Source organism: Xiphophorus couchianus, chromosome 13 (genome assembly GCF_001444195.1).
Source record: "Xiphophorus couchianus chromosome 13, X_couchianus-1.0, whole genome shotgun sequence".
Taxonomy (NCBI): Eukaryota; Metazoa; Chordata; class Actinopteri; order Cyprinodontiformes; family Poeciliidae; genus Xiphophorus; species Xiphophorus couchianus.
Window position 1 is genome coordinate 28,234,639 of NC_040240.1, and position 24,119 is coordinate 28,258,757.

The window sequence follows — 24,119 nt, forward strand, 5'->3', positions numbered from 1 at the left end:
AATATGGACTCCTCTGCTAATTTAATCTGATCTCCGCCTACATTCACTCTGTGTGTGTCAAATGTGCAACTTTGGAACAAGTGAAGCTCTAAAAAGTCACATCAGTGTAACTGGGAGTCTAAATGCTGTCCTATGGTAAAAGATTGAGAAGTAAGTGAACTACTGTGGTTAAATGGAATTAAATGACACCTGAGTCTTTCTCAACATTTGCTTTGAGAGAAGTTGGATCTGCAGGGTCAGATTAATGACATTTCTCTGCAGCAGTTGCAGAAAAAGGATGCATTCACACCAGCCCTGTTTGGTCCGCTATAATCAAACTCCAGTTCATTTGCCTAGAAAGTCTGGTTTGCTTGAGGAGGTGTGAATGCGTAATCAAAGTCTGATACGGACCAAAAAGTAAACTCTAGTCTTCCTACAGATTACGGTAGGATCCTGTTTGACAATCATCTGAACAAAGTTTGTGTAAGACTTAAAAACAATGAATTTGCCCAAAATAATCAAAACCTTTTGGGGTAGTTGTGTACCCCAGAATACACAACTACGTGTGTAGTCCTGTAGGACAATTTCAGTGTGTAATTGTCCCACAGTCCTACAGTCCCACAAAGTAAGAAAATGAAACAAAAATCAAATCAGAGACTTCACTTGGAACCCAAGCCAAAGCTAAACATACATACCACCACATGAAAAGACAAATTTCTAATCATCAAGCCATTTTGCAAGTATCTTTTAAAAAGGAAATTGTGTTAAGTGCAGGTTAATGAACACACAAATGGTCTCAAAAGGCACAACTTAATAATTGTTTTGCAGTCACACATTTCCTCTTGTTAGTCTGATCAAGATTTAAGACAAGCAGGAGACAGAAAAGTGTACGCTCTTCACAAACTCAGATCCAAAGTTTATCTCCTTTCTGACATGTAAATGTAACAGGGTGTGAACATATGGTGTTGATGATGAATGGCCAACAGCACACATCAGCAATATGCATTAGCCTTCACCAGGTGGTGCAGGCACTTTAACATACATCCAGAGGAAAAATACTTTTGGCTGCTGATATTCCTCTGGTGCATTTGTAACGGCTGGGTGGTTCCACGCTGACGAGAGGCAGGGCGACAATAAAGACGGGCTGCCTATTTGAAGCTGATGGCTGCCTCTAAAAGGTAGCATGGCCACCTGCAGACAGATGGGTCACACAAGTGTGTTGCAGCACCTTGTGTGCGTGCGTGGACATGCGTATGCAGGTATGTGTGTGTGCATGTGTGTGTGTATGGTCATTGGGTACCTGTATGGGCTATATCAGGTGAAGGGAGCCTTTTTCCATTTTCTGGGTGATTAAACTTTGAGTTGACTTCGCTGCATGTTAACACACAGAAAGCTGTATCAGACAAAGAAAGACTGGTGACAGACAAGCATGAGCAACTAGTCTGGCTTTTCTTTTTTTTTTTTAGAGCAGGCAGAGAAAAATGTGTGGCTGCAGCGGTTCTTGAACTCGTAGCCTCTGGATGAACCTTCCGGTGGGGTCGGACAGGAAAGCACACACTCCCTGCCAGAGGCCGGGCTGAATGTGGGGAAAGCCTAGAGAAAGAAGCCATCCTGATTGGTCAATACACTGGAGCACCAGCTGCTTGGTGATCCACTGCAGACACTGGCTTTTGTTGTGCATATTTGATAGTCAAAAGGATGTGGACCATCTTTTATTTCAGATGTTTAACATATTGGGGTGTAATAAAATGTTCCAGCCATTTCCAGGCTCCAAAATGATGTGAAGCTAACCTTAATGGTGCAAAAACAAACACCAGATTCCTCTTGGAGGATATTTCACTAAACATATTTCACCTCTACAAAGCAGTTGGCTCTACAAAGCAGTTGGACAGCTGGCTGGTCGGGTGGATACCGATGTTTTAACACAAACGCTGGAGAAGCAACTGGTGATACTCATCATGCTGGGAAGGCTAATAAAACTATTCATGAATATTGAAGTCCGTCACTCTCCAGTGAGAAAGATTGTGGAGAATTAAAAAAACACTTAAGACAGCTGCCAATCTTTAAAGGAGTAGCAGCTGTCTGAAATCCTGTGAGAGTGTGCCCAACAGTTTAACATCTTCAGGAGTGAATGGTGTGATTTGTTGACAGGACCAATAAATTGATGTTGTATGATAATTAATAAATAATCAGAGAGGTTAGAGGACATGCAGTGACATAACATGCAGTGACATAACACTGCATGTTATGTCACTGCATGTCATGTCACTGCATAACATGCAGTGTCATGCAGTGACATGATATGTCACAGAATGTCACTGCACAACACTGCATGACATGCTGTGGATGTCACAGCATGTCACTGCATATCAAAATTGTTTTAAGTGTTGTGAAGTAATAGGAAAAGTTTAGTTAAAACTAGTCAACAAACTCCTGTGGATCTTTTTATAATAATTTTGTGGTTCCTATATGCTTGAAAAACAGCAGTGAGAGAAGAGATGTTGCAAGATTATCTACCAATGTAGGAATAATCTGCAGAGCAGCAGCAACATCTACGCCTGCCATGGGCTGAGATACCATGACTTTAAAAAAGCCACAGCTACAAATTCCTGAGTGGAAACTGCTGGGACCAGCCATGAAGGACTGAAATAAATACAGAGAAAAAAAGAGACTTGAATAGAAACTATTAATCCCACAATGCACTGCATTAACCCACTTTCAGTTTCTTGGAGGAAGAGTTGCAGTGTCACATGACACGGTTAACAAAACAGGCCTCCTTGCCCACTTCCTGCCTTGCATTACATTTTCAGAGAAAAACTGGATCCACAGTAGATATTCTGTCTACTCCAGTTGGTGGATAAACTTTGACTTTGGCTTATTTGAAGCACTGCAGAAAGAATCTTTAAATGTTAGAGAGTCTGGCTCTGACCCTGTCACTGAACCGATGCTGCTGCCATTGTTCTGAGAGAAGCACCGCAGCAATACACACCTCCAAGAGCCCCTCTGATTGGCTCGGCCCAGGCCAGAGAGCGGCCCTGGAGCTAAGAGAAGACGGACCTCTGCCCACCGGTAGCAGAGCGGCAGCCGCAGCTGGTTTCCCCTGTGATTTATTCAATCGGCAAACACTGCGAAGGCTCACATTTTTTCCATCTACTTCAATAACCTTTTCTTCTTTTGCCCCCACTGCCACCACAAAAAGCCTCTTTCGTTCCTCAGAGAAATTGCTTTGCTTTAAAAAAAAAAAAAGAGGCTTTTTGTCTGGGCAGAGATAGTTTACATCAAAACAATTTAAATATTGTTCTGTATTGTGTAATTCCTTTATTTATTTATTTGTTTTGCATTGTGGATTTTCTAAACTGTATTAAGCCGGAGAAGAGAAGGTCATCAGTGAGTCAAGCTATTCAAACTTTATCCCAGTAGGCGATTTGAACACTGACAGTCTGGCAGATTTTCCATTTTTCCTGTACTCTCTTTTTACTAAACTACATGAAATAGTTTCAACACTAACGTACATAAAAGTTGTCGGTTGTCCTACGCTGTCCTCTCTTTGTCCTCTGTGTGCTTCTACTGTATCTCATTCTCCAAGTCAGAAAACCAGTGACATGTAAAGCTGTGCCCACATGCTCCACATGACCAACAGATGGCAAAGAACCTGAAGCAAAGTCTGTCGCTGCACACAGGCAATTTAACACAACGACGCCACTTCGGAAATTAGGACAAAGCTGCTCTTCTGCTGCAGATAATGGCGGGACAAGTGTGCTTTAAATCCAACACTGACTTTAATTTAAATGAAATAGAAATTCAAAGAAATTATAAATCGCATGATTGAGTTAAACCTGACAAATTAACAGATTGCCAGAAGCAGGAGAAGAAAAAGGAGAGTGTGTGTGGACAGGGGTGGGGGGGTTGATGAAAAGAGGAAGGGAGGCCTTTCCTGAAGCTCCTCAGGGTATCAATTTATTTGGTTTGTGTTGAGCAGAGAGCTTTGGTAATCTGAGTGTGAACTGGTGGGCATAGCCAGAGAGGATTAGAGGAATATTACTCAGTGCACTTCGTTCTCCCTGTAGCTGACACTTGGTTCAGTTTACAAGTGTCTTCTCTGCAGGAGCGCCGCTCACATCCAGCAGTCACAGTCAAAGGAAACGGTCAAAGTTCATCCGAAGCACACCAAATTACAAACAGTTTTACTCCACAAACACATTTCACAGAGAGGGAGGATTTAACATTCAAGCTCACACAACATGGAAATAATGAAGAGCTAAGAGTCATTTGACTTCATGTAATGAGGGGAGCAAAAATTGGGGCAAAGAGAAAATCTGGTTTAATTCAGATCAGTTTACTGAAGTAGCACTAATTCACCGAAAAAAATGGGTTCAATTTACTTCCAATTATACATAAATACACAATAAATCAAATTCATACCACTATGATTAGAATCAGTGACACTAAGCTGACTGTAAATGCAACAGATGACAGAATAATTTAGTTAATCATGCAAACATTTGATCAATGTAAGGAAGCTGAGACTCGCATTAAGTCATTGACAGCAATCCTTCCTCCAGAGTGAGCATGTGGTGACAATGGTCAGGAACTACTTCTTCTTAACAGGAAGCAGGAACCAGCATGACTGAGTGACACACTCATACTGGTCATTTTGATTGGATCAATAATATCTTGTCATAATCTATTTTTACCCATCAATTTTTTTAATGATAAATAATGACATTTTCAAGTGCTTTTAATTTTCATTTGGTTTAATTAATATTCAACACGCTGAACAGAGAATCCACATGGTGCCATTAGACATCTACAGTGACAAAATCCACTGACTGGCCTCAGTAACTGCAAATAAACAATCAAATTAAACGATTGCCCTTGAATTATGAATGATTCACCGACTGTCTCACAACTTCCTCCTGGTCTGGATGGACCTGAATTGCACAGCGTGCGTGTAACCAAATGTCTCATGGTTTTCATGCTGTTTTGGAACCTGGAATTACAAGGGCCACTTCAGCTAACCTTGTAAAATCAGGGAACATTTCTCCAATGGAAGGAAACATTACGCTCTGAATGAAGAAATCCTACAGCAGTGGTCATACTGACCAGACATGCTTCAAACCTACCTGCCCATAACTCTTCAACACGCTGTTAGCACCTGGATAGCGAGATGCATTGACTTCAGGTCAGAGAATTTACTCAGATGGGATTTTCATTTTTCTTTTTTGATTGATTGATTGATTGATTTAGTGACCTCTGCGATGCACTCTGTGTAAAGTTGAAGTCAGCTGTGTGAATTATAATCTGTCAAAAATGGCGGATGGCTTTTAGATTTTTTCATCACCAATTTTCAAAAACAATTGTCAAAAATAGAAAATATTCGGTCAATACAACTCCTTGTGAGAGTCTGTTTGCCATGACAGACTGGGGGTTTAAGAAGACAGAAGCCAAACGTAAAAAAAACACAAGACACTGGCTCAGGATCACTTCTATGGGAAAGAAAGTCTGAGTGCACAGAGTTAATGATACATTCATGGGGTTTGTCCAAGAAAAAATATATGTTTCATGTCATTTTCACTTAATTCCAGTCAAGATTTACCTGAAGAAAAAATCGGACAAGTTATTCAGGTTAAAAAATGCACCCGCATTCAGTTATCAGATTCACGGTCTGAGCCATAGTTTAACACTACAGCAAGTCAGCAGAAACTGAAACATCAGGGTTAAGCCAACACTCTGCAGCCAGCTCATCAGGTGAAACCACCTCAGGTGTTTTCATAAAGGTGACCAGGAAGTTCAAATGGTGAAACAAGCAGAAGATGAAGAGGTGGGCAGTTCAGGAGAGGCACAAAGAATCCGACTGCTGAAATGAAGTTGATTCTTTAGAGTCCACTGGTGTTTGTGGCCTTAAAGGAATGAAAGAACATCTTCTCTCACTAAGCTAGGCGCTTTGGGTACAGCAGAAAAGTATTTGGGAGAAAATCTAATTTCATATTTTGGTTCTCAGTGGTGTCAGTGAGGGATGATTTTTCTTCACTTTTCTTAATTATGATAGCATTCAACTTCACAATGTATGTGGCTTAAATACATACACTGATAATTCTGGTTTCACCTGTTTTCCATTCCCACTCTACTGATTGCTGGGACTCAGTGTTCTGTCAAATGACTATTGATACATCTGGTTAAATATCAGAAAAGTAAAGAAGTAGAAATTGTACTTTATGTTTTTATTATATATATGTATATATATATATATATATATATATATAAATAAAATTAAAATGAATTTTTTTGCAATTCACTTTAATTTTTAGGTCTGTTCCGTTTTGGCAAGGTTTTTTTTCCTACTCTTTTGAACTTAAAAGCAATTAAATGCATTTTCTTTTCAAAGATTAGTAGAGCTCTGCTTTACAATATTCATGCCTTGTCTATTGTTTGATTCGGTCATCCACTAAAATCCATTTAAATGAAAACATTATTTTTATGCAATAAAATATGATTAATCAAGATTAAAATTGCATAGAAGATTAAGAATTGTTTTTAGAGATTTAAAATTTTTAATTTAGTTCATTGCCGGGTCTGTAATGAATTAATCACATTTTAATCAAAAACTATACATCGACAGTTCAAAAAACCTTTTTGCTGCTAAATCATAGAAGAGATATACCGTAGCTCAACAACAAAGATATTTATTGTTTTGTGCTGTTCTTTGGGTTCTTCCACCATCAGATTAGATCAATATGTTATTCTATCTATTCATTTTTCCAGAGTTTCAGGAAGTGCTGATCATTCATGGAACGTCTTTAGGAATGTGGACTGTAAACGCTGACATTAGCATTAGCTGCTACATGTTTAGCTTTCAGATGCTATTTTAGGTTTGAATAGCTTCACTACTTGGCTAAATCCTTTTAGCACAAGTTGAACACAATAATAGTCTTTTCCAGTGTCCAATCAAATCATTCATGTAGCAAAAATGAACCCCCAGTGGGCCGAAAGAAGTAATCCATCGTGCGTCAGGTTTATGAGTGTCCCAGAAACACTCAATAAAGGTTCCGGCTCGATATATATATATATATATATATATATATATATATATATATATATATATATATATATATATATATATATATTAACCTTTTCTTTTATTTCAATACTTACATTCCGCAGCATGAAAACAAGTGACACAGATGTTGTTTGGTGTTTATTTGACAGATGTTTTTTTTATGCGTGTTTGTGACACTATCAATGTAAGGACGCCCTGGGCATGAATCCATATCAAAACTTGCCTTTTGAAAGCAGGAACTGTTCCCATCAAGCCCTGTTAAAGTACAGGAGAAGGTCACACCGGGCTACTATTTAAGGTTTCTGTGACATGAAAGGCAGCGAGAAGCTCATGGATGAATCTCTGTGATTGTTCTGAACTTTGAAGATATGCATTTATCTAAAGCCTGTTGGTGTTTGATATACAAAAAAAGGCAGGATTCTAGATGCGATACACAGTATCATTAAATAACCCTGGTGGGACCCCAATGCCATCCTAATCATGTTGATTAAACACGGCCAGCACCAGACAGCTCTCGTTTCATTTCACCGCAGAACACGACTTTTATTTCTCCCCGTCCGCCTTTCATTTCACACACCCACTAAATTAGCGTGGTGAGCAAGCTGTGCTAATGGTCTCTCATGTCCACATCAGAGACGCTTAAGCCTCGAAGACAAAAAAAAAGCTCCAATTATCCCATCACACACATCACTTGTACTATATTCATCCCCATGCAGCATCACAGACAGCGGTGCTCTGATTTATTTAGCCTTATCTTTAGGTGTATTTTGATGCAATTAAATCGCATTCATCCTCCTTGCTACGGTGTGAGCATCAGACGCAGCCATTCTTCAGCCCGCAAAGCCCATTTCATCTACGTTAAGGAGGTCCTTGATCATTCTTAATTAACATCCAAACTGGATGAGGAAATGCATTAATGGTGGGCTTGTTGTCAGACTGCTAATTAACACCCAGGAGAATTCCATTATCCCTAATAAATAAACAAAGAAACCAACAATCCTGTGACCCTGAGAGGCTTCTCAATCTGAGTCCTGGATAAAAACAGAGCGCACTCCAACAAAACAAGAAGGCGTTTAATGTTCTCTAGTTGGACAGGTCAGGGGGTCAATGCAGGGCTTATAGGGACCAAATGAGCTTTTGTCTTTTTAGAAATAGAGCAGCGGCGTCTCCTTCTGTCCTATTTAGCTCTTTCTGAGTCCTGCTTTTATAAAACTGTGGACATAAGTGAAAAAAGACGAGTCACTAATTAAACAGATAAGCTGATGGGTTTGCTGCACAGGATTAGGAATCAAGGATGGAACTAATATATAGTCACTACAGAACTGTAACTGAATGTTATGCTAACTGGTCTGCATGGTGACAAAGGCTTCACTTTGTCATCCAATCAGATTGTAGGAGAAATTAAATGGAAAGAATGTTGGTTCGATTTTTTCCAAAGTGGTAGCATTCACAGATAAAGGGAAAGATGCCACCATGGTTATTTTTAGCTGCAATTTTATTTATTATTGTTAATTTTTTTTTTTTTTCCCACAATGAGTAACCCTTGCTGCGCTGGAAAAAAAAATATTACTCCGTCAAATGCTGACATGTCAGTCAGTGTTTAAAGTAACAGCTTTACAGCTGAAAGGAGTCATGAATTTATCTTCAACTACAATTTTACAATTATTCTTTTCCACAAACATTTTTTTCTGAACTGTTTTCTTGAACACAGAAATGCCTTGTGAAAAAAGAAAAATACAACAAACATGAATCTTTTGGAAGACGTTTTTTTATAAGACATGGTGTGTTTGAGAAATTTTACCAAAAATATCAGAATTTTATTTGTCACTTTTTGAAAATAATTGTTCCATTTTTATAATTAGAGTTTAGAAAAACAAAAGATATAAAATAATAAATGTCAACATATTTATTTTATAAACTAAAAGAGAAACTAATAGATTTATCCTGGAAATTGATCTCAATGTGTACGAAATTCTGAACAGCCTCCAGCCACCGCTACGTATTTTCACTATGTATATGAATATTTGTGAAATTTATGGTTGTTAAATTAGGAGGAAATAACTGCTGTAATAATAGTTTACATCTTAAAAAAAAAAATCTACATATAATGCATTTGCAAGACGTGAACTCTAAAAAAGTTTCCATAAAGAACAGTAAAATAACAATAATTAATACTGAGCTTTGAAGTATAAATTGCTAAATTAATAACTGATTAAAAGATATGTGGAAAAATGATTTAAATCTCTAAAACAGTTAGATGAGGGATGTCGAAAAGTAATCCTCTCTGCTAGGAGAGAGTGGCCCCTCTCACGCTCTCTAACAATCTATGCAGGAAATAAAAATGAAAATGTGACAAAACGGAATCATCTAAAAACCACAAATAGAAAACTAAAATATCGGAAAATATTTAATTTGTGAGAAAAGGTCATTCTTTCCATCCAAACATCATGTTCCTCACTAATCACTGAATTACTGTGGGTAACACACACACACACGCACACACACACAAAACACTGCAACCATAATGCAGACTTCAAAATTTATGAATATGTCTAACACTTCCAAATGTGTATATTTGGTTCAATGTGAAATTTGGCAAACCATGTAAAAAATACATCAATAAATGAAAAGCATTAAAAACAAAAAATAATTTCCAAAGACCAGACAGGAAACTCCAACCTGAACCAAGAGCTCAAACGGCTGTAAGATGGAGAGGAAGAAAACCCACGGAGCAGTCTGCGTGGAGATCAGGTTATTTTTAAAGGTCCAAAAAAAAACTGTTTTCTTCTGAGGTATGTACAGTATATATATATATATATATATATATATATATATATATATATATATATATATATATATATATATATTTTTTTTTTTTTTCCTTTTCTTCCTGCCCACATTTATTTTTGGATTTGCTGTAACATGGCTTTTCTTATTATTATTATTGGTGGGTTTTTTATTATTTTATTGTTAAAATAAAGTCATATCTAAACCAAAGACCGCGTCACCGGAGGACACAGTCGCCCCTATTTCCAAGGGGCTCCCTGTTCACCCCCTGAGCCTGACCTTTAACCGCTGCGGGTTAAAGGTCGCAGCAGGAACTTTTGCACTTTCCCAGCGCAGATAAGCAGCCCCTCCGCAGCAGAGCCCCCTGGGTGGAGGCTGGTAGAGGAATGACGGCCAGAGGCCAGTCGTCATCAGATGGGGATAAATCCCAAACCAGAAGCAGCAGCTGTCAGCCCAGAGTAAACACGGCAAAGTGGTTCTGAAGCGCAATGATATCGTCAGCATGACGCTGGGATTCATATCACATATTGTCGTGTTTTCTCCTAAAATAACTGCATCGCTTCTATGATTTTTTTTATTCAAAATGTGACTGAATAGAAATGTTTCCGGAGCGTTTTAATAGAAAAAATACCCGTTTCCCCCTAAAATGTCACTGGCCTTGACTCATCCGAGCAACAAGCAGCCGCCCATCGATCATCCTTGTAAAAATCCTGTTCCGATAACAGGCCACTAATCTTGTTGAGGAGTTCGCGGCGTCATTTATCTAAATCAGTGTCAGGGGGCGCAGGTCGCGGCTCGCCCCCCACCCCCACCCCCTCCTGCCATGCGCGCAGGCCCACCGGCCTCTGGACCTGTTTACTCTCTGCATTCCTGCAGCCAGCATGGAGCTCTCACAGATCAGCTCATCCGAGACCAGACATCCATCAGCGGCTGGGAGGGAGCTGCTTCCGCTGCCGGGGATTTATGGAGGCTTGAAAAATGACTCAGAGTTGCTCTCTGCAACATGCTAAACTTCCCCCCCGACAAGTAAGTTAATGTTGCTCTTAAGACTCTTAGTGAGTTTGGTTATAAACTGAGGTTTTTCCGTTTTTTCTTCTTTTTTTAGGGTGTTGGAAATGAGCTAAAGAGCAACTTGATTTTAAGCATTCCCTGGTTCTCCCACCAGCAGGCCCTGAACAGCAACATGTTGGTCATCTGATGACTCAGTCCGGGTTCACTGGTACACCAGCATTAAGAGCTCAGCCTCACTTTAAGTCACAGAAGCAACAACAGCAGCAACAGGAAGAGAGGATGAGAAGTTGGACCTACAGTGTGCGCTCCGCCGGTGCTGCCACTCTCTGTGCGCCAGTCCGCTGATGCAGGCTTTCAGAGCTTTCTCCTGCAGCATGCAGGACGACGGGCTGGACGTGTAGAAGTCCAGCATCTGCCCGGGACTCACGGCCAGCATGTCCATGCAGTCAAACATGACCACTTTGTTCACTCACTCGTGTGCGTTCTGCAGGAAAATCGCCGGCATAGACGCACACAACTCCATCAAACTCCTCTTCTTCACCCCTCCTCCTCTTTTTTTTCTCCCCCTCTCTTCTTCTTCTTCTTCTCCTCGACGCAGCGGATTTCTCTCCTCTTCTTCTCCTCCGTCCCGCACCGGAATCATGAATTACGTTGGTCCCGCAGCTTGTCCTAGATGCCCCTGCTCGGGTCTCTGGCACCGAGAGCGGTCAGCGCGCTGCAGCGGACCTCCGGACGGGGTTCCTCCATAGCCAGCGCCGCTCCGCCGTGTTCGCAGCGGATCGCCCCGTCCCGGCTCTCGGCTGAAGCGCTCGCGCTGCCGCCTGCTCGGAGCGGAGCTTCTTTATTATTCTAAGAGCAGAAAATAATCGCGAACGGTGTTTAAAAAGCAGCCGTTCCCCTCCGCGATGACGAATGGGTTATCCGTCCCACCAGTGCTGCTCATTTCCAACTAGTTTTGCCACCGAGAATGAAAGATTGAATTGCCTAATATATGCGAGTGAACTTTGGGTGAACCCTTCCGAGGCTGCTGACCTTCAAATGACCCAGGCAGGCTGACATCACTGCAGCTCTGCAGCGCAGAGGAAGGCGGCGAGAAGAAGCGCATGGGGGAAGGAGAAAGATTTATTCTTTCTTTTTCTTTTGGAAAACAGAACGACTTCCAAAATATGAAACCATGTTTTTGGAATTCATACCAAACCACCACAACGATTCTGTGCGGGGTTTTCCTTTCTTTCTTTCTTTCTTTCTTTGTTTCTTTCTTTCTTTCTTTCTTTCTTTCTTTCTTTCTTTCTTTTTTCCTGTTTGTCTCCTTTACGCAGAAAAGAGTTCCTAATTTCTCGGCACATTTAATGCTTAAAAAAATAAAAGAAAACATTTAATATACAGGAAATTGTAAATAAGTAATCGCAAAATTATACGTTGTTGGAAAATAATTTGATGTCAAATTTAAACTAATTTTCTGATCAAGTAAATTTACAGGAAACAGCTTATTCACTTACATTTGGTCATGTGATAAATGAACAAATAACCTAATTAGTAGATTAATCAGTTAACTATTATTGGTGACAGTTATATTAGTTATCATTTGTTTTCTGTACAGTGAAGAAATATGCAAGCGCATCAGTCAATTAACCAAAGGTTGTAACTGGCTCGTTTTTTGTTGATCTGGATGGTAATTATAAAGTCAATTTTATTAAATTTTTTTTCTTGAGTCCCTGAATGCTGTAAAACTTAGAACTCTCATCATGTCTGTCTGTCTGGAAGCTGATCAACCAGCAACATGCACTGCAATGCATCATGTTCTGATTTTACACAAGTATTTGCACCCTGTGAACTTTGACCCATGTTGCGTTACAACTGAAGATTTCAACGTATTTTATAGATTTTATGGTAAACCAAGATAAATTAGAATAGATCTGCAAAGTGGAACAAAAATGAGATATTGTTTTTTAAAACTGTTTTTCAAAGCAAAAATCTGAAAAGTGTGGTGAGCATGCGTGCTCTTCTGGCCCAAGTGGCTGTGTGTGAGGACAGAGACAGTGAGCACAAGCCACTGTTTGTACGCTTGACATGTTTATGCACAGGGTTTTCTTCTCCCATTGAAATGTGTTTGGATCATGTGTTCATATGCCTTGGCTGGACTGTTAGGACCAGTTTTAATCTTATGAAGCGTTTGGGATTTGTCCCACTAAATTTGGTTTTTCAGGAATCTGGCCAGTCAGTGAACAGAAGAAGGGGTCGTGAACGATGGCATTGATTTTCTGCTCTGTTTTATAATTTTAGTCCACCTGTTTCAGTAATGGCAGCGGAGGACGCAAAGGGAGCCATTCAGTCTGTTGGTCGCGCTTCCAAATATTGGGACATTAAAGTCAAAGCAAAAGAAATGTCTACGTTATTTTATGATAACAAAGTAGTTTGTTGTTGTTCGATGCGCATAGAGTGTTTTTATAATATTTAAAACATTTTCCAGCCAACAAAGAACCTACGTTCAACTGAAGCATGTTGCTTCATTCCTGCCAATGGACGATCAAGAGCAATTCAGAAACATTATATCAAAGAAAGAGACAAAAGAGGAGGAAACAAACCCTGAAGCCTCTAAAATATAACAATTTAATCACATCAAAAACAGAATAAGAAAGAACTTTTTTTCACATTGATCATTGTGTAATATTAATGAGTGTTTGGGAATCTGAAAGGAGTTTGCAGTGTGCTGCTGCCTTCAGAGACTGTAATGCATTATGCAGTATATGGTATATGCAGTGCAGATATGTTTGGAGCTGCTGGTGAGAAGAATAATAATGCAGAGAGGAGGAGACAGTATTCCTCTGAATAGTTCCAGTTTTAACCTAAACTTACTCATCAAGTATCTAATAAAACAAGGGGGGATGTTAACTAGACTGTGTTCATCTACAGAGTGTTGGGATACGAATCATAAAGGCTTTTAAATAATCCCCTAACTTAATGTGTAAACACAAAAATGGTCAGTTTTATGTTGTTTCTCCTCCATACAGGAAGTAAAAATAAAGGCTGAAAAATCTGGAGACCTTCTAAACTTTGGCAACAAGAAGGACCTTCCTTGTTTAATGCCAACATGTTGGTGTTTGGGATTCAATGTGGGACTCAGAAGACAGGAGACAAAACATCATGCCTTCCTGTTTCCTGTAGGGGAGGATTTTGATGAAGGAGATCAATCAGGCATTGAAACATTAGATGGTAAGAAAACCACGCAAGGAAATAAATATGAACACACTGCACTTCCAAATGCTCTCACACACGAAATGATTTCCCCCTTTAACACATTTTTAATTTAATTTAATTTAAATATTTAATTTTCAAATAATGTCTGAAATTTATGGTTTGAACTAAGAAATGTTGGGCATGGAATTAATGTTGATCATCCATCAATAGTATAAAAATGAGCAAATATTTCTTTATCTAATGTACTTTACATTTACACCAACTGCTGTGATTAACTTTTTAATGTGTTGGATATTTTTCTCAGTTCTTATCTGTCTGATAAAACAGATAAGAACTGATTTTTTTTCTTATGCTGATTTTTTTATCAGCATAAGAAAATGCTGATAATAGAAGAAACAGATAAAAACTCTGTAATGTTTGATCTCATACAGATCTGGAAAGTATTCAGAGAGCTTCATTTTATCCACATTTTATGTTTCAACATTTTCCTCCAGATTTCCTCCACTGACCAACGATGGAGGCCGTTCAGCTCCACGCAGCAGAGATGTTTTTGGATCTTTCTCTGGATTTCTGCCTCAAAACAATCCAGTGAATGAGGTCTACAGGCAATTCCTTTGATTTCATGCTTGGTGTTTGACCTTTGACCTGCACGGTCAACTGTGGGACCTTACATAGACGGATGTGATCCTTTCCAAATCAATCCAGTCAACTGAGTTCACCACAGGTGGCTCCATTTTACCTGTAGAAACATCTCAAGGATGATCAGAGGAAACACTTCAGTTTTGAGCTTCATTGGTAAAGGGTAAAGGTAAAGTAAAGGTAAAGTACATACTTATATAAATGTACCACAAGTACCACATTGTCATAATGTAGTACTTGTGTGTACAATGTTTTGAGGACAGAGATTCATTAATACAATTTTGAATGAGGCTGCAAAATGTGGAAAAAGTGAAGAGTTATGAAAAAATTCTGAATTCACTGCAGGTTTGAATCTATTCAATTTACCTTTATATTGTAAATGTCTATTTTCAGTAGGTTGGATTAGTGCAACAATGTCTTCACTGATCTCTGTAAAACAAAAACAACAAAAATAGCAGCTTAACAGAATGTGAAATTCTGTTACTGGTTTTAGAAACATTAAATGGTTTTGGGATGGTATAGATTTCTGAGTTGTGGGTGAGATATGAACCATGTGGACCCGTCAGGTCATCAGAGATCTCCTTACCCAGATTCCCAGAGCCAGAATCAAACCAGACGAGGCAGCATTTAAGTTTCTATGCTCCTCTGCTTTGGAACAAACTGTCTGTAAATCTGAAATGTGCAGAAACTCTTGATTCCATTAAATCAGGACTGAAAAGAGTTTTGTTTACAGCAGCTAATGAACTGTCTGCAAAAGGCTTTATTTTCCGTTTTCCTTTCCTTTGACTTCCAGAGAAGCACATTGGTCTGCTCTGTGTATGAATGTTGTTATAAAAAAATGATTTATTTATATTTGCTTTTTATTACAGAGCTGACAATCAGGTGACACAAAACACATTGAGCTCATCTGTTTCTGTAGTACAGCTATACAACCAAAATATGTTATTTCAACATAATTCAATCTGTTTTGTGGCGCGCACCAATCCATCCTGCAGCAAAACATCCCCACAGCATGATGCTGCCACCATTGTACTTCATAATTGGGATGGTATCTCATGGTAGCAAACCTTTTCCTTCTCCAGTGAAGGTCATTAGGACCGCACACTTTAGCTGTGGTTTCTGTTTGTGCTGCTGAGGACGTTTTTACTCTGTGGAACAGATGTTTTTATTCTTCCTCATTCAGTGAGCTGTAAGTTGGAAGCTTTAAAAGCCACGTCATCGACACCTGGGCTAAGAAACTCCCAGAGTTCTCCAGCGTTGTCAAGGGAGGGCGGAGTCTGGCGCTGCCGGCCAATCACACACAGAGTTGCTCAGGCTGTCTTTATTCATCAGTGTTTTTGTCTGAACTCTGAACCTTGTATTTCTGGACTCTCCAACTACATTGCAGTTGTATTTATCACAGTGCTGGAGGAAAATCGGTTGATGTTTGATTTGTGTCTAATATTTGGTTGTTAACTTACATATTAATATTCTCAACATGTTTCCTGTTGCCATCATATCTTCATTTTTGGCCCATTTTGTCTGATGAATTGAAGCAGCCAAACATATGCATACTTTGATATAGGTCGCTGATCTTATTAAATAAATACATATTATTGGATATGCTTTAATCCAATGACTATCTGAGTTCATAAGCTGGAGTTTGAATATATGCATAAAATTTAATAATTTCTGGAAAGTACATTTTTTGTTTTGACTTATTTTAGGATTTTTTCATATTCAGTTCATTCCTTTGTTCCTCATTGTCTTAACAGTCCTGGTGCTTTTATTCTGTGCTTTAGTATTTACTGTGTGTTTCTAATTTGCTCCCCGTTTCTCTGTATGTTCTGTCAGTCATTTCTCCCATTTTCTCAGTTCAGCTTCAGTTCCAGGCCTTCCCTCACAGCTGCAGCCTGCAGCCAGCTCTTGGTCAGCTCCCTTTGTTATCCCCACCAGCCTGTTTCCTTTTTTCTCCTCCTGTGATTTCGTACTTTGAATTTCCACTGGATTTTAGTATTTGATTTTTCTTTATAGAGTGAACTCGTATTGATCACCTCCCTGCTTCCTGCAACTGGCTCCTGCTCTTCAACGCTTAAGGACAAAAAATGACAATGAAGATAATTAGGGATGAAATTCTATAAACATTTGGGCTGATATCAATATCTGATATTAATGCTGCTGTTATAACTGATAACCAGTGTTTATCAAATTTGAATGTATGTATTTAGATAGAATGCAAAAGTTGCCACGTCGTCTATTGCTGCTCTGCTTCAGTTAAACACCCCACAATCCTGCTGCTTTACTATCACTGTAGCCTGACTGAACATAAACCACATGGCCAACCCCCCCCGACTCCTCCCCCCCCTCCTGATGCCCAAACAGCAAGAAAAGGGAAATAAACATCGGTTGTTAATATCAGCACATCTCTCCTCATTGGACGGATATGTCAGAAATAACTAACATTGGCCGACACCGATGATGATGCTGATGACACAGGTCATCACTGGCTCGCCTCAAGCTCATGTATTTGAAATGGCAGGGTGTGAATTCAGTGATTTGGACCATAAAAATGTTGAAATCATAGAACTTTACAGAACACTTAACAAATGTATTTTCTCTAGTCATTGTTGGTGTTTTAACGGCCATGATGGCAGGTGAGGCAGAGCTTTTGACTGTATTGAAATCTCATGGGGAAAGATTTTGTTTGTAATAGCGTCACAAAATGTTGAGATTTTCTTTGTCTATAAACATTGCATAGTCCGGTTTTCAGGGCAGAACTGATTTATTGTAGAGACAACAGTAGTAATGAATAAATATATGTATATAAAGATTTTCTGCACATCCTTGGCTCCATTAAAAACAGGAACTTTTCATAAGAAATGACTCTTCTAATGGCACCAGTTTGGCATTACACTGTAAGGACAAAATGAGGACTAACAAGAGAATTACAATTAGCAGCTAACATAATCTCTCATTAATGAGTTTATGGGAAATGGCTCCTCTCATGGCTTTGATATCTCTGCTTTGTTATAATGATTCCTAAATGGACTCAGAGTTATGTTTGTGGACAGAAATTGTGTTTCTTGAGACTTAGGCTGCCAAAGAAATCTGTCCATGATGCATATTGTCTCAGCGTTAATTTAGTAGGACAGAAATGTTTCAGAATCTGAAATGTAATTGGACAGCTGACCTTCATGGTATCTTCGACAAGTAAGCCGTCACACTGAAATGGAAGTCATTTCGAACCGTGCAACCTGGATTTGAAATAATTTGCTATGGGCAAGCCGAATACGGTCAGCGAACGTTTCAATGCAAACTAATCCTTACTTTGCTATCTTAAACCTCATTATTCAGGAAGATAAAAAGAACAGAGAGGATAGTGTGTTCATGACTGTTCATGTGTTTGTTTTCAGCAATGCAGGTAGGACAAAAAGTTCTGACCAGAGTTTATGACTGATAGATATCATGTTGGTCATTCCTTTTCCTGAGCGGAGGCTCTCTGCAGCTCCTCCAGAGTCACAGCTGAACACAAATGTCTGGAACAAATTTATTATTTCAAAAAACATTTTCAGTTGTTACCTCCACTTCACATAAGTGAGGGGAGGGAACCTTTAGGTGCTTAGTTTAGGTACTGTGTAAAACAGCCAAACTCGAGCTTCTTTATGTTTGTTTAAGTTCATCTTGTGACTTACATTTTGGCATCGAAAATGACTAAATTACAGCCATTGCAGCAGTGACTGATCAATAAGCTAAGAATGAATGGTCTAGGAGATTAATGATATTTAAGTCAGCAATTTAATGAAAAATTGTTTTCTTACACTAAATACATATATATATAAGCTGCTTGCTGCTTTTTGTGTTTACTTAGTGCACTATTAAAATGTGTTTGATGATTTGAAATTTCAAAATTTTATTGTAAACTAAGAGGGTTCTTTTTTGTTTGTTTATTTCTTTTTACATTGTACCTCATTGGGTAATTTTGATCTAAATCAATAGTTTTGTTATTTGCACTGAAAATGCTTCAAATCATCAAACACATTTTAATAGTGCACTAAGTAAACACAAAAAGCAGCTTTCTAACAATGACTGAGGTGTGTAAAATTGCCCATCATGTTATCTTAAAATGTTGTTCCCTCATCAAAAACATACATGGAGTGTTGCTTTGATTCATGCATCACTGAGGAAACATTGAATCTCCAACCATTCAGGGATGCTTAATCTCCTGCTGATGCAAAGCTCCATATTTCCACAAAGCGAATGCTTGGGTCTGCAGCCTCCAGCCAAGCTTCTGCCTCAGACAGCTCCTAAAGACTAGCAGCAGCACCAATTACCAAACAGCTGGTGGAATTCCACATTTGCTGAGTTCATCACAGGAACCACTTTTCAGTCCAGCGCTCCTAAGAACGTCTGTAACGTGACAAAGGAGGAGCACTGCTGTGATGTTGGATAGACCACAAGCTTCTTAAAGAAACAGAGGCCAATTTCAAGGATTCAAATTGCAAAGTCAGATTTCTTTTTAGTTATGTTTGATATATACAGCACTTTTATAACAACTGAAGGTAACATAGTTAATTGATAATTAAAATGGCTCCATGTGCCTGTAAAATAATTAATATAAACCCTTTAAAGCAATTATATATGGTTATTCATAGCCAAACTATTGTTGCACAACAGCGATTATCGATTGATTAACACATCATACTACACACACCACTCTCACATGCACACACCCACGCCCACCCCTACACGCAAACGCCCCCCTCCCCCCCCACACACACATCTCTTGAAAATAATAATTCCAGCTGAATAGTAAATAATGACTCCAACATCTGTCACTTCATCAGTAACTAACAGTAAGTCCTTCTTAGCGATCTGATATGCTACCAGAGATTATTTATTTTTGTATCGGTGTGACTCATTTGGTTCACCCAACCCCCTGGCTGCCACACATCCAAAACTGGCTCAGATGAGACGCCGATATAGAGCAATTCTACCTGCTTTTAGTGACCCTGTCACTTTGTTTATTACTCACTGTAGAGAGTAGGGGATGTTGGATCTGTGAAACTTGTTGGAGATGGTGTACTGCATTGAAAGAAAGCTCCATTAGAGTAGACATCCCACCAACTGTCACAAATCCTTTGCAATTAGAATTAAAATGAGATTTTGTCAGTTTCTGCACCTCTTTGGATGCAGGGGAGAAGTTCTGTGTTTAGCATTCCTTAAAGCTTACCTCTCTGAGCTTCTTCACCCATACATACCTTATCGGTCTCTTAGGTCCGCAGATCAGCTGCTTTTGGAGGTACCGAGATCAAGAAGGAAGCTCAGAGAGGACAGAGCTTTCTCTGTCATGGGCCCCAAATTATGGAACAACTTGCCTTTGCAGGTCAGGGAGGCCCCTTCACTGTCCACTTTTAAAGCTCGTCTTAAAACCCATCTATTTTATTTGGCTTTCAACTCTAGCGGGATCTAGTTTTAAATTGTATGTTTTTGTTTTTAAACTGTAAGTTTTTATTGTATGTTTTTTTTATTGTTATGTTGTGTTTTGATGTACAGCACTTTGTATCAGCTGTGGTTGTTTTAAAGTGCTTTATAAATAAAGTTGGTATGGTATGGTATGGTAGCATTCCTTAAAGTAATCAGGTTCTGAATAAAATAAAAGAGATCTGCCATATACTTTTTTCTCTAAAAAATTAGAGGAAGTGTGTGTTATGTGATTGTGCACCCCAACGTACCTGGTATTGTTGATCATTTCATGTTGCATTTAGCATAGGTCTAAGTGCTGGTCTGATCTTTATTTTAATTATCTTTTTATGTATGTATGGCAATATCCACTCTATCCATGCACAGCCTCTCTCTGATATCAATACTGGAGTGAACAAGTTGATTTGAGAGCAGAACCAAGCTGACTGCACCACACACCAATCCCCACAGAGCTAATGAATATTGTAAGGAGCCAACAGCAGACCTGAAATAGGAACCTCTGGACCCCTTGACACACACCAGCTGACCCCCTGCAGTTTCACCGATGTAACAGTAACCCCTGGATAAACACATACACACCGCACTGTTCAGCCCACGTAATGAATACACCTGAAAATCCACCTGTAATTAGAAGGTGATAATGAATCCATCCATCAAGATAAGCTGCTTTTTTGGCATCCATGCCTCAGTGGCCGTGGCAGCCGAGGCCAACACTCAGCAGTCTGTGACTGGCGTACATGGCGTAGATGAGCAGTTAATAAGGCCAGGTAAAGCCCAGCAGCTCTGAGGAATGCACACGTGTCCGGGCCCCTGTTTTCGTTGCGCTTTAACCCAACCGGGAAGCTAACAGCTTAAACCAAACAGCAGCAGGAGGATCGGGGAAACTTTTGATTACAATTTCTTTTTGCACAAGAAAGCCGAATTTCATGGCATATTTATGAGCACATCTGAATTTGGTGCTCTCAGTTCATCGCTGGGTCAAACCCTGTTCAGACTGCTATATTTAGTTACACTTGCACTTATGCTATTGGTAATTTAATTGAAGCCGCGTGGCAGAAGCAGCCGTATTTTCCACTCAGGTTGAGTATCATGCCAAAATGTGTATTGGAATCAAGCCTTTGTGTTGTAACAGGATACACCGTGAAACAGGAGATTAGGATTAATTTTGGCATAAATCCTCAGCACAAATTTTTATTTTTGTAAGAGGAATGGAACTTTTAAGGTTTTTAATATATTTCCTTTTCAAAAAATTTGAAATCCTTTTAGAATAAAACCCATTCAGATTTAGGACAAGCAGCACTTTTCAGAAGTATTCGCAGCCCTTCAGTTTTTTCACATTTCAGACCTGTTGCAACAACATACCTGAATTCATCTTATTAGGATTTTATGTATTAACTTCCAACTAGACTTGATTGTTTAAATTAAATGTACATACTTCACTCTTCAACAAGTACTATCTTCTGTTGTGCTGTACTTGAATTGTTCATTTTTTCCGAATAGTTGCTACATGCCTACTGCTTGCTGATTTTGTACTATCGACACATTACAAAAGGGCCTTATGTCTTAAAATAAATGTTTGCAGTAATGAAGAGGATATTTTTGATATTGAGCCTGTTCAGTCTCTTGAAGGAATATTAATTAAAGGAAACACGTGACTGAGAACCATCATGACAGACTAGTGGTTTCATCCTTTAGTTCACCTATTTGAACTGAAAGATCAGTACAAATACAAATGCACTCCACATTTTAAATTTTTATTCAGAAAAATCTTAAAACTATGTTTTCTTTTCATTCCCTGTCAAAACTATGCACCACCCGTGTAGATGAATCATATAATATCTTAATGAAATGAGAAGGCCAGAAAAAAATGACAGGATCAAGTTTGCAACTAAAACAAGAAGAGAACAAATACCAATGCACAGAGTCAGTGTAAGAGTTTAAAGTTTAGGGTAAAAAATCTCATCTGTTTTGAACAATGTTGTTCAGTAATTTGAATTTCACGATGAACGCTGGCAGATGCCAGTAAGTTCCTGCAGTCATCTGCATGGAGATAAGTGATTTCCATTTTCAGCTGCTTCTAGCGGTTCAAACTGCTGCCAGCTCTCTGAGTTGCTAAATTCAAATGCTAATTATCTCTTTAATGAGCAAATACAAGAAACAGCTAAGAAATAATGAGCAATTGATGATGCAGGGAACAGGACAAACAAGCCTGTATGAGGTCAGCGCCTAGTTAGGGAACAACTGGGACGTTTAGGATGTATTCCCAGCAGACCTGTTTAGTCTGCTGAGATCAAACTCCAGTTCATTTGTCTAGGAAGTCCGGTTTGTTTGGGGAGATGTGAATGGATAATCGAACTCTGATGGGAACCACAAAAGCAAACTCTGCTCCACCTCAACAGGTGAACATAAAGTGAATGAAGGAAATTATCTTCAGCATAATCACCCGTTATTAACGACAGAACAATTAACTGTGTCAAGCTCACATGATTGTTTACAGCTGTAGCACAGCGGCTAATAAACACTGACTGTGATTTGTTGACTGTCTCCTGGCCAAGTGGGATGGAAAGAAGACACATCTCTAACTGAGAGGTTATAAAGTGAGTTTCTTGTTCCTTATGTCCTGCATTCCTTCAGCAGTGTGTCCCTGCTGAAAATGTGGGTCGATGGAGAAGCAGTAAGTTACAATTTTGTCTAAGTGTCTTAACAGAACCGGCTCCATTGTTTGCTTTGCCGTCTCTTGTGAAACACTGGCAGGTTTTCATTCCCAGTCAGATCTGTGTATGGAGGTGTGTGACATCTTGTCCTGAATCGACATACTTCTTAACTCCTAAACAAATGTCTTATGCTGATGATACGTCTAACATGATGATATGTTGAGTTATTTTTGTGCAAAAAGAACTGAGATGGGTCACCAAGACAACGGACACATTACAACTTGAAGGGTCCAGCCTTGGAAATAACCTAATAGAAAAACAGAAGCCCTGCTAGGTGAACTGAATTGTTACGGATCACTGATAAACCTTCAGAGCCTTTCAGCTAGCGATGCATCAGTCAGCTAATTTACAGTTTTCTTTAAGATCAGAGCAGCTGTTCAGGTTCTTAATTCAATCCAATCATACAAACAGAATCAAAATCCAGTACATCCATTCCAAATGACGCTGGTTATCAAACAATGCAGTCAAGTTCAGTTTATTATGCAATTAGGTTAAAAAGTTTCCTGTCTTAGGACACACAGCAGACTGCATCGAGTCACTGACTCCTTCTGGACCAGAATGTAATGATTCCTTGCAGCAATTCTTCATACCAACTCTGAGCATGAATGTAGCGACAGTGAAAAAAGGAAAAACTCCTCTTTAACACCTTGAGCAGAACCAGAACCTGGTTCAATGTGAGCGGTCATGACCGACTAGAGCAGGTGGGGGCAATCCTGATCCTCGAGGGCCGGTGTCCTGCAGTTCTTAGATGTGTCCCTGGTCCAACACACTTCAATCAAACAGCTGAATCATCTCCTAAGTTCAGTCAAGTTCTCCAGAGTCTTGCTGATGACCTCACTATTTGACTCAGGTGTGTTGAACTAGAAACGCATCTAAAAGTTGCAGGACACCTGCCCTCCAGGCCTGGAGTTGCCCACCCCGGCAGAGGGTCGACTGGGGCAGTCACTGAGTGGGAGGCAGAGTGCAAACAATTAGAGGAACCAATTAACCTTAAATTTTGATACTGTCAGTGAAAATGGCAGAAAACTAAAAAATCTAGCGCACTCCCTGAACAGTATTATTGTTAGCACTGACAGTTTTGGGGTTTGCTAACATTTGATGAATTTATTTTCATCACATTGAATCTCTCCCTTCTTCTTTCCTTCTTTGGATTTCATTTCTATTCGCTTGCAATTGAAATAAACCTAAAGCAGATAATAATAAAGTTTAAATATTACTTGATGAAAGCTGTAATGCTCCACTTGTGAAAGTAGATGGTTAGACACTGAGAAAAA

General features: G+C 39.2%; 1 protein-coding gene and 1 long non-coding RNA gene across 3 annotated transcripts in view; one reads left to right on the forward strand and one right to left on the reverse strand.

Moving 5' to 3' along the window:
- LOC114156538 (retinoic acid receptor beta-like) overlaps positions 1-24,119 on the reverse strand; it is a 145,266-nt gene that overhangs the window by 52,899 nt on the left and 68,248 nt on the right. The window contains exon 1 of one of the 2 annotated variants that reach the window (XM_028037040.1): positions 11,132-12,082. The exons of the other annotated variant lie outside the window; for it this stretch is intronic. Coding sequence (XP_027892841.1) covers positions 11,132-11,288 — 157 coding nt within the window. The 5' untranslated portion in view covers positions 11,289-12,082. Of the gene's footprint in view, positions 1-11,131; positions 12,083-24,119 lie in introns of those variants that run through there. 2 annotated transcript variants of the gene reach the window in all.
- LOC114156539 (uncharacterized) lies at positions 12,091-17,480 on the forward strand. The gene is made up of 2 exons (XR_003597959.1): positions 12,091-14,047; positions 14,527-17,480. It is a non-coding gene; the product is annotated as an uncharacterized LOC114156539 (long non-coding RNA).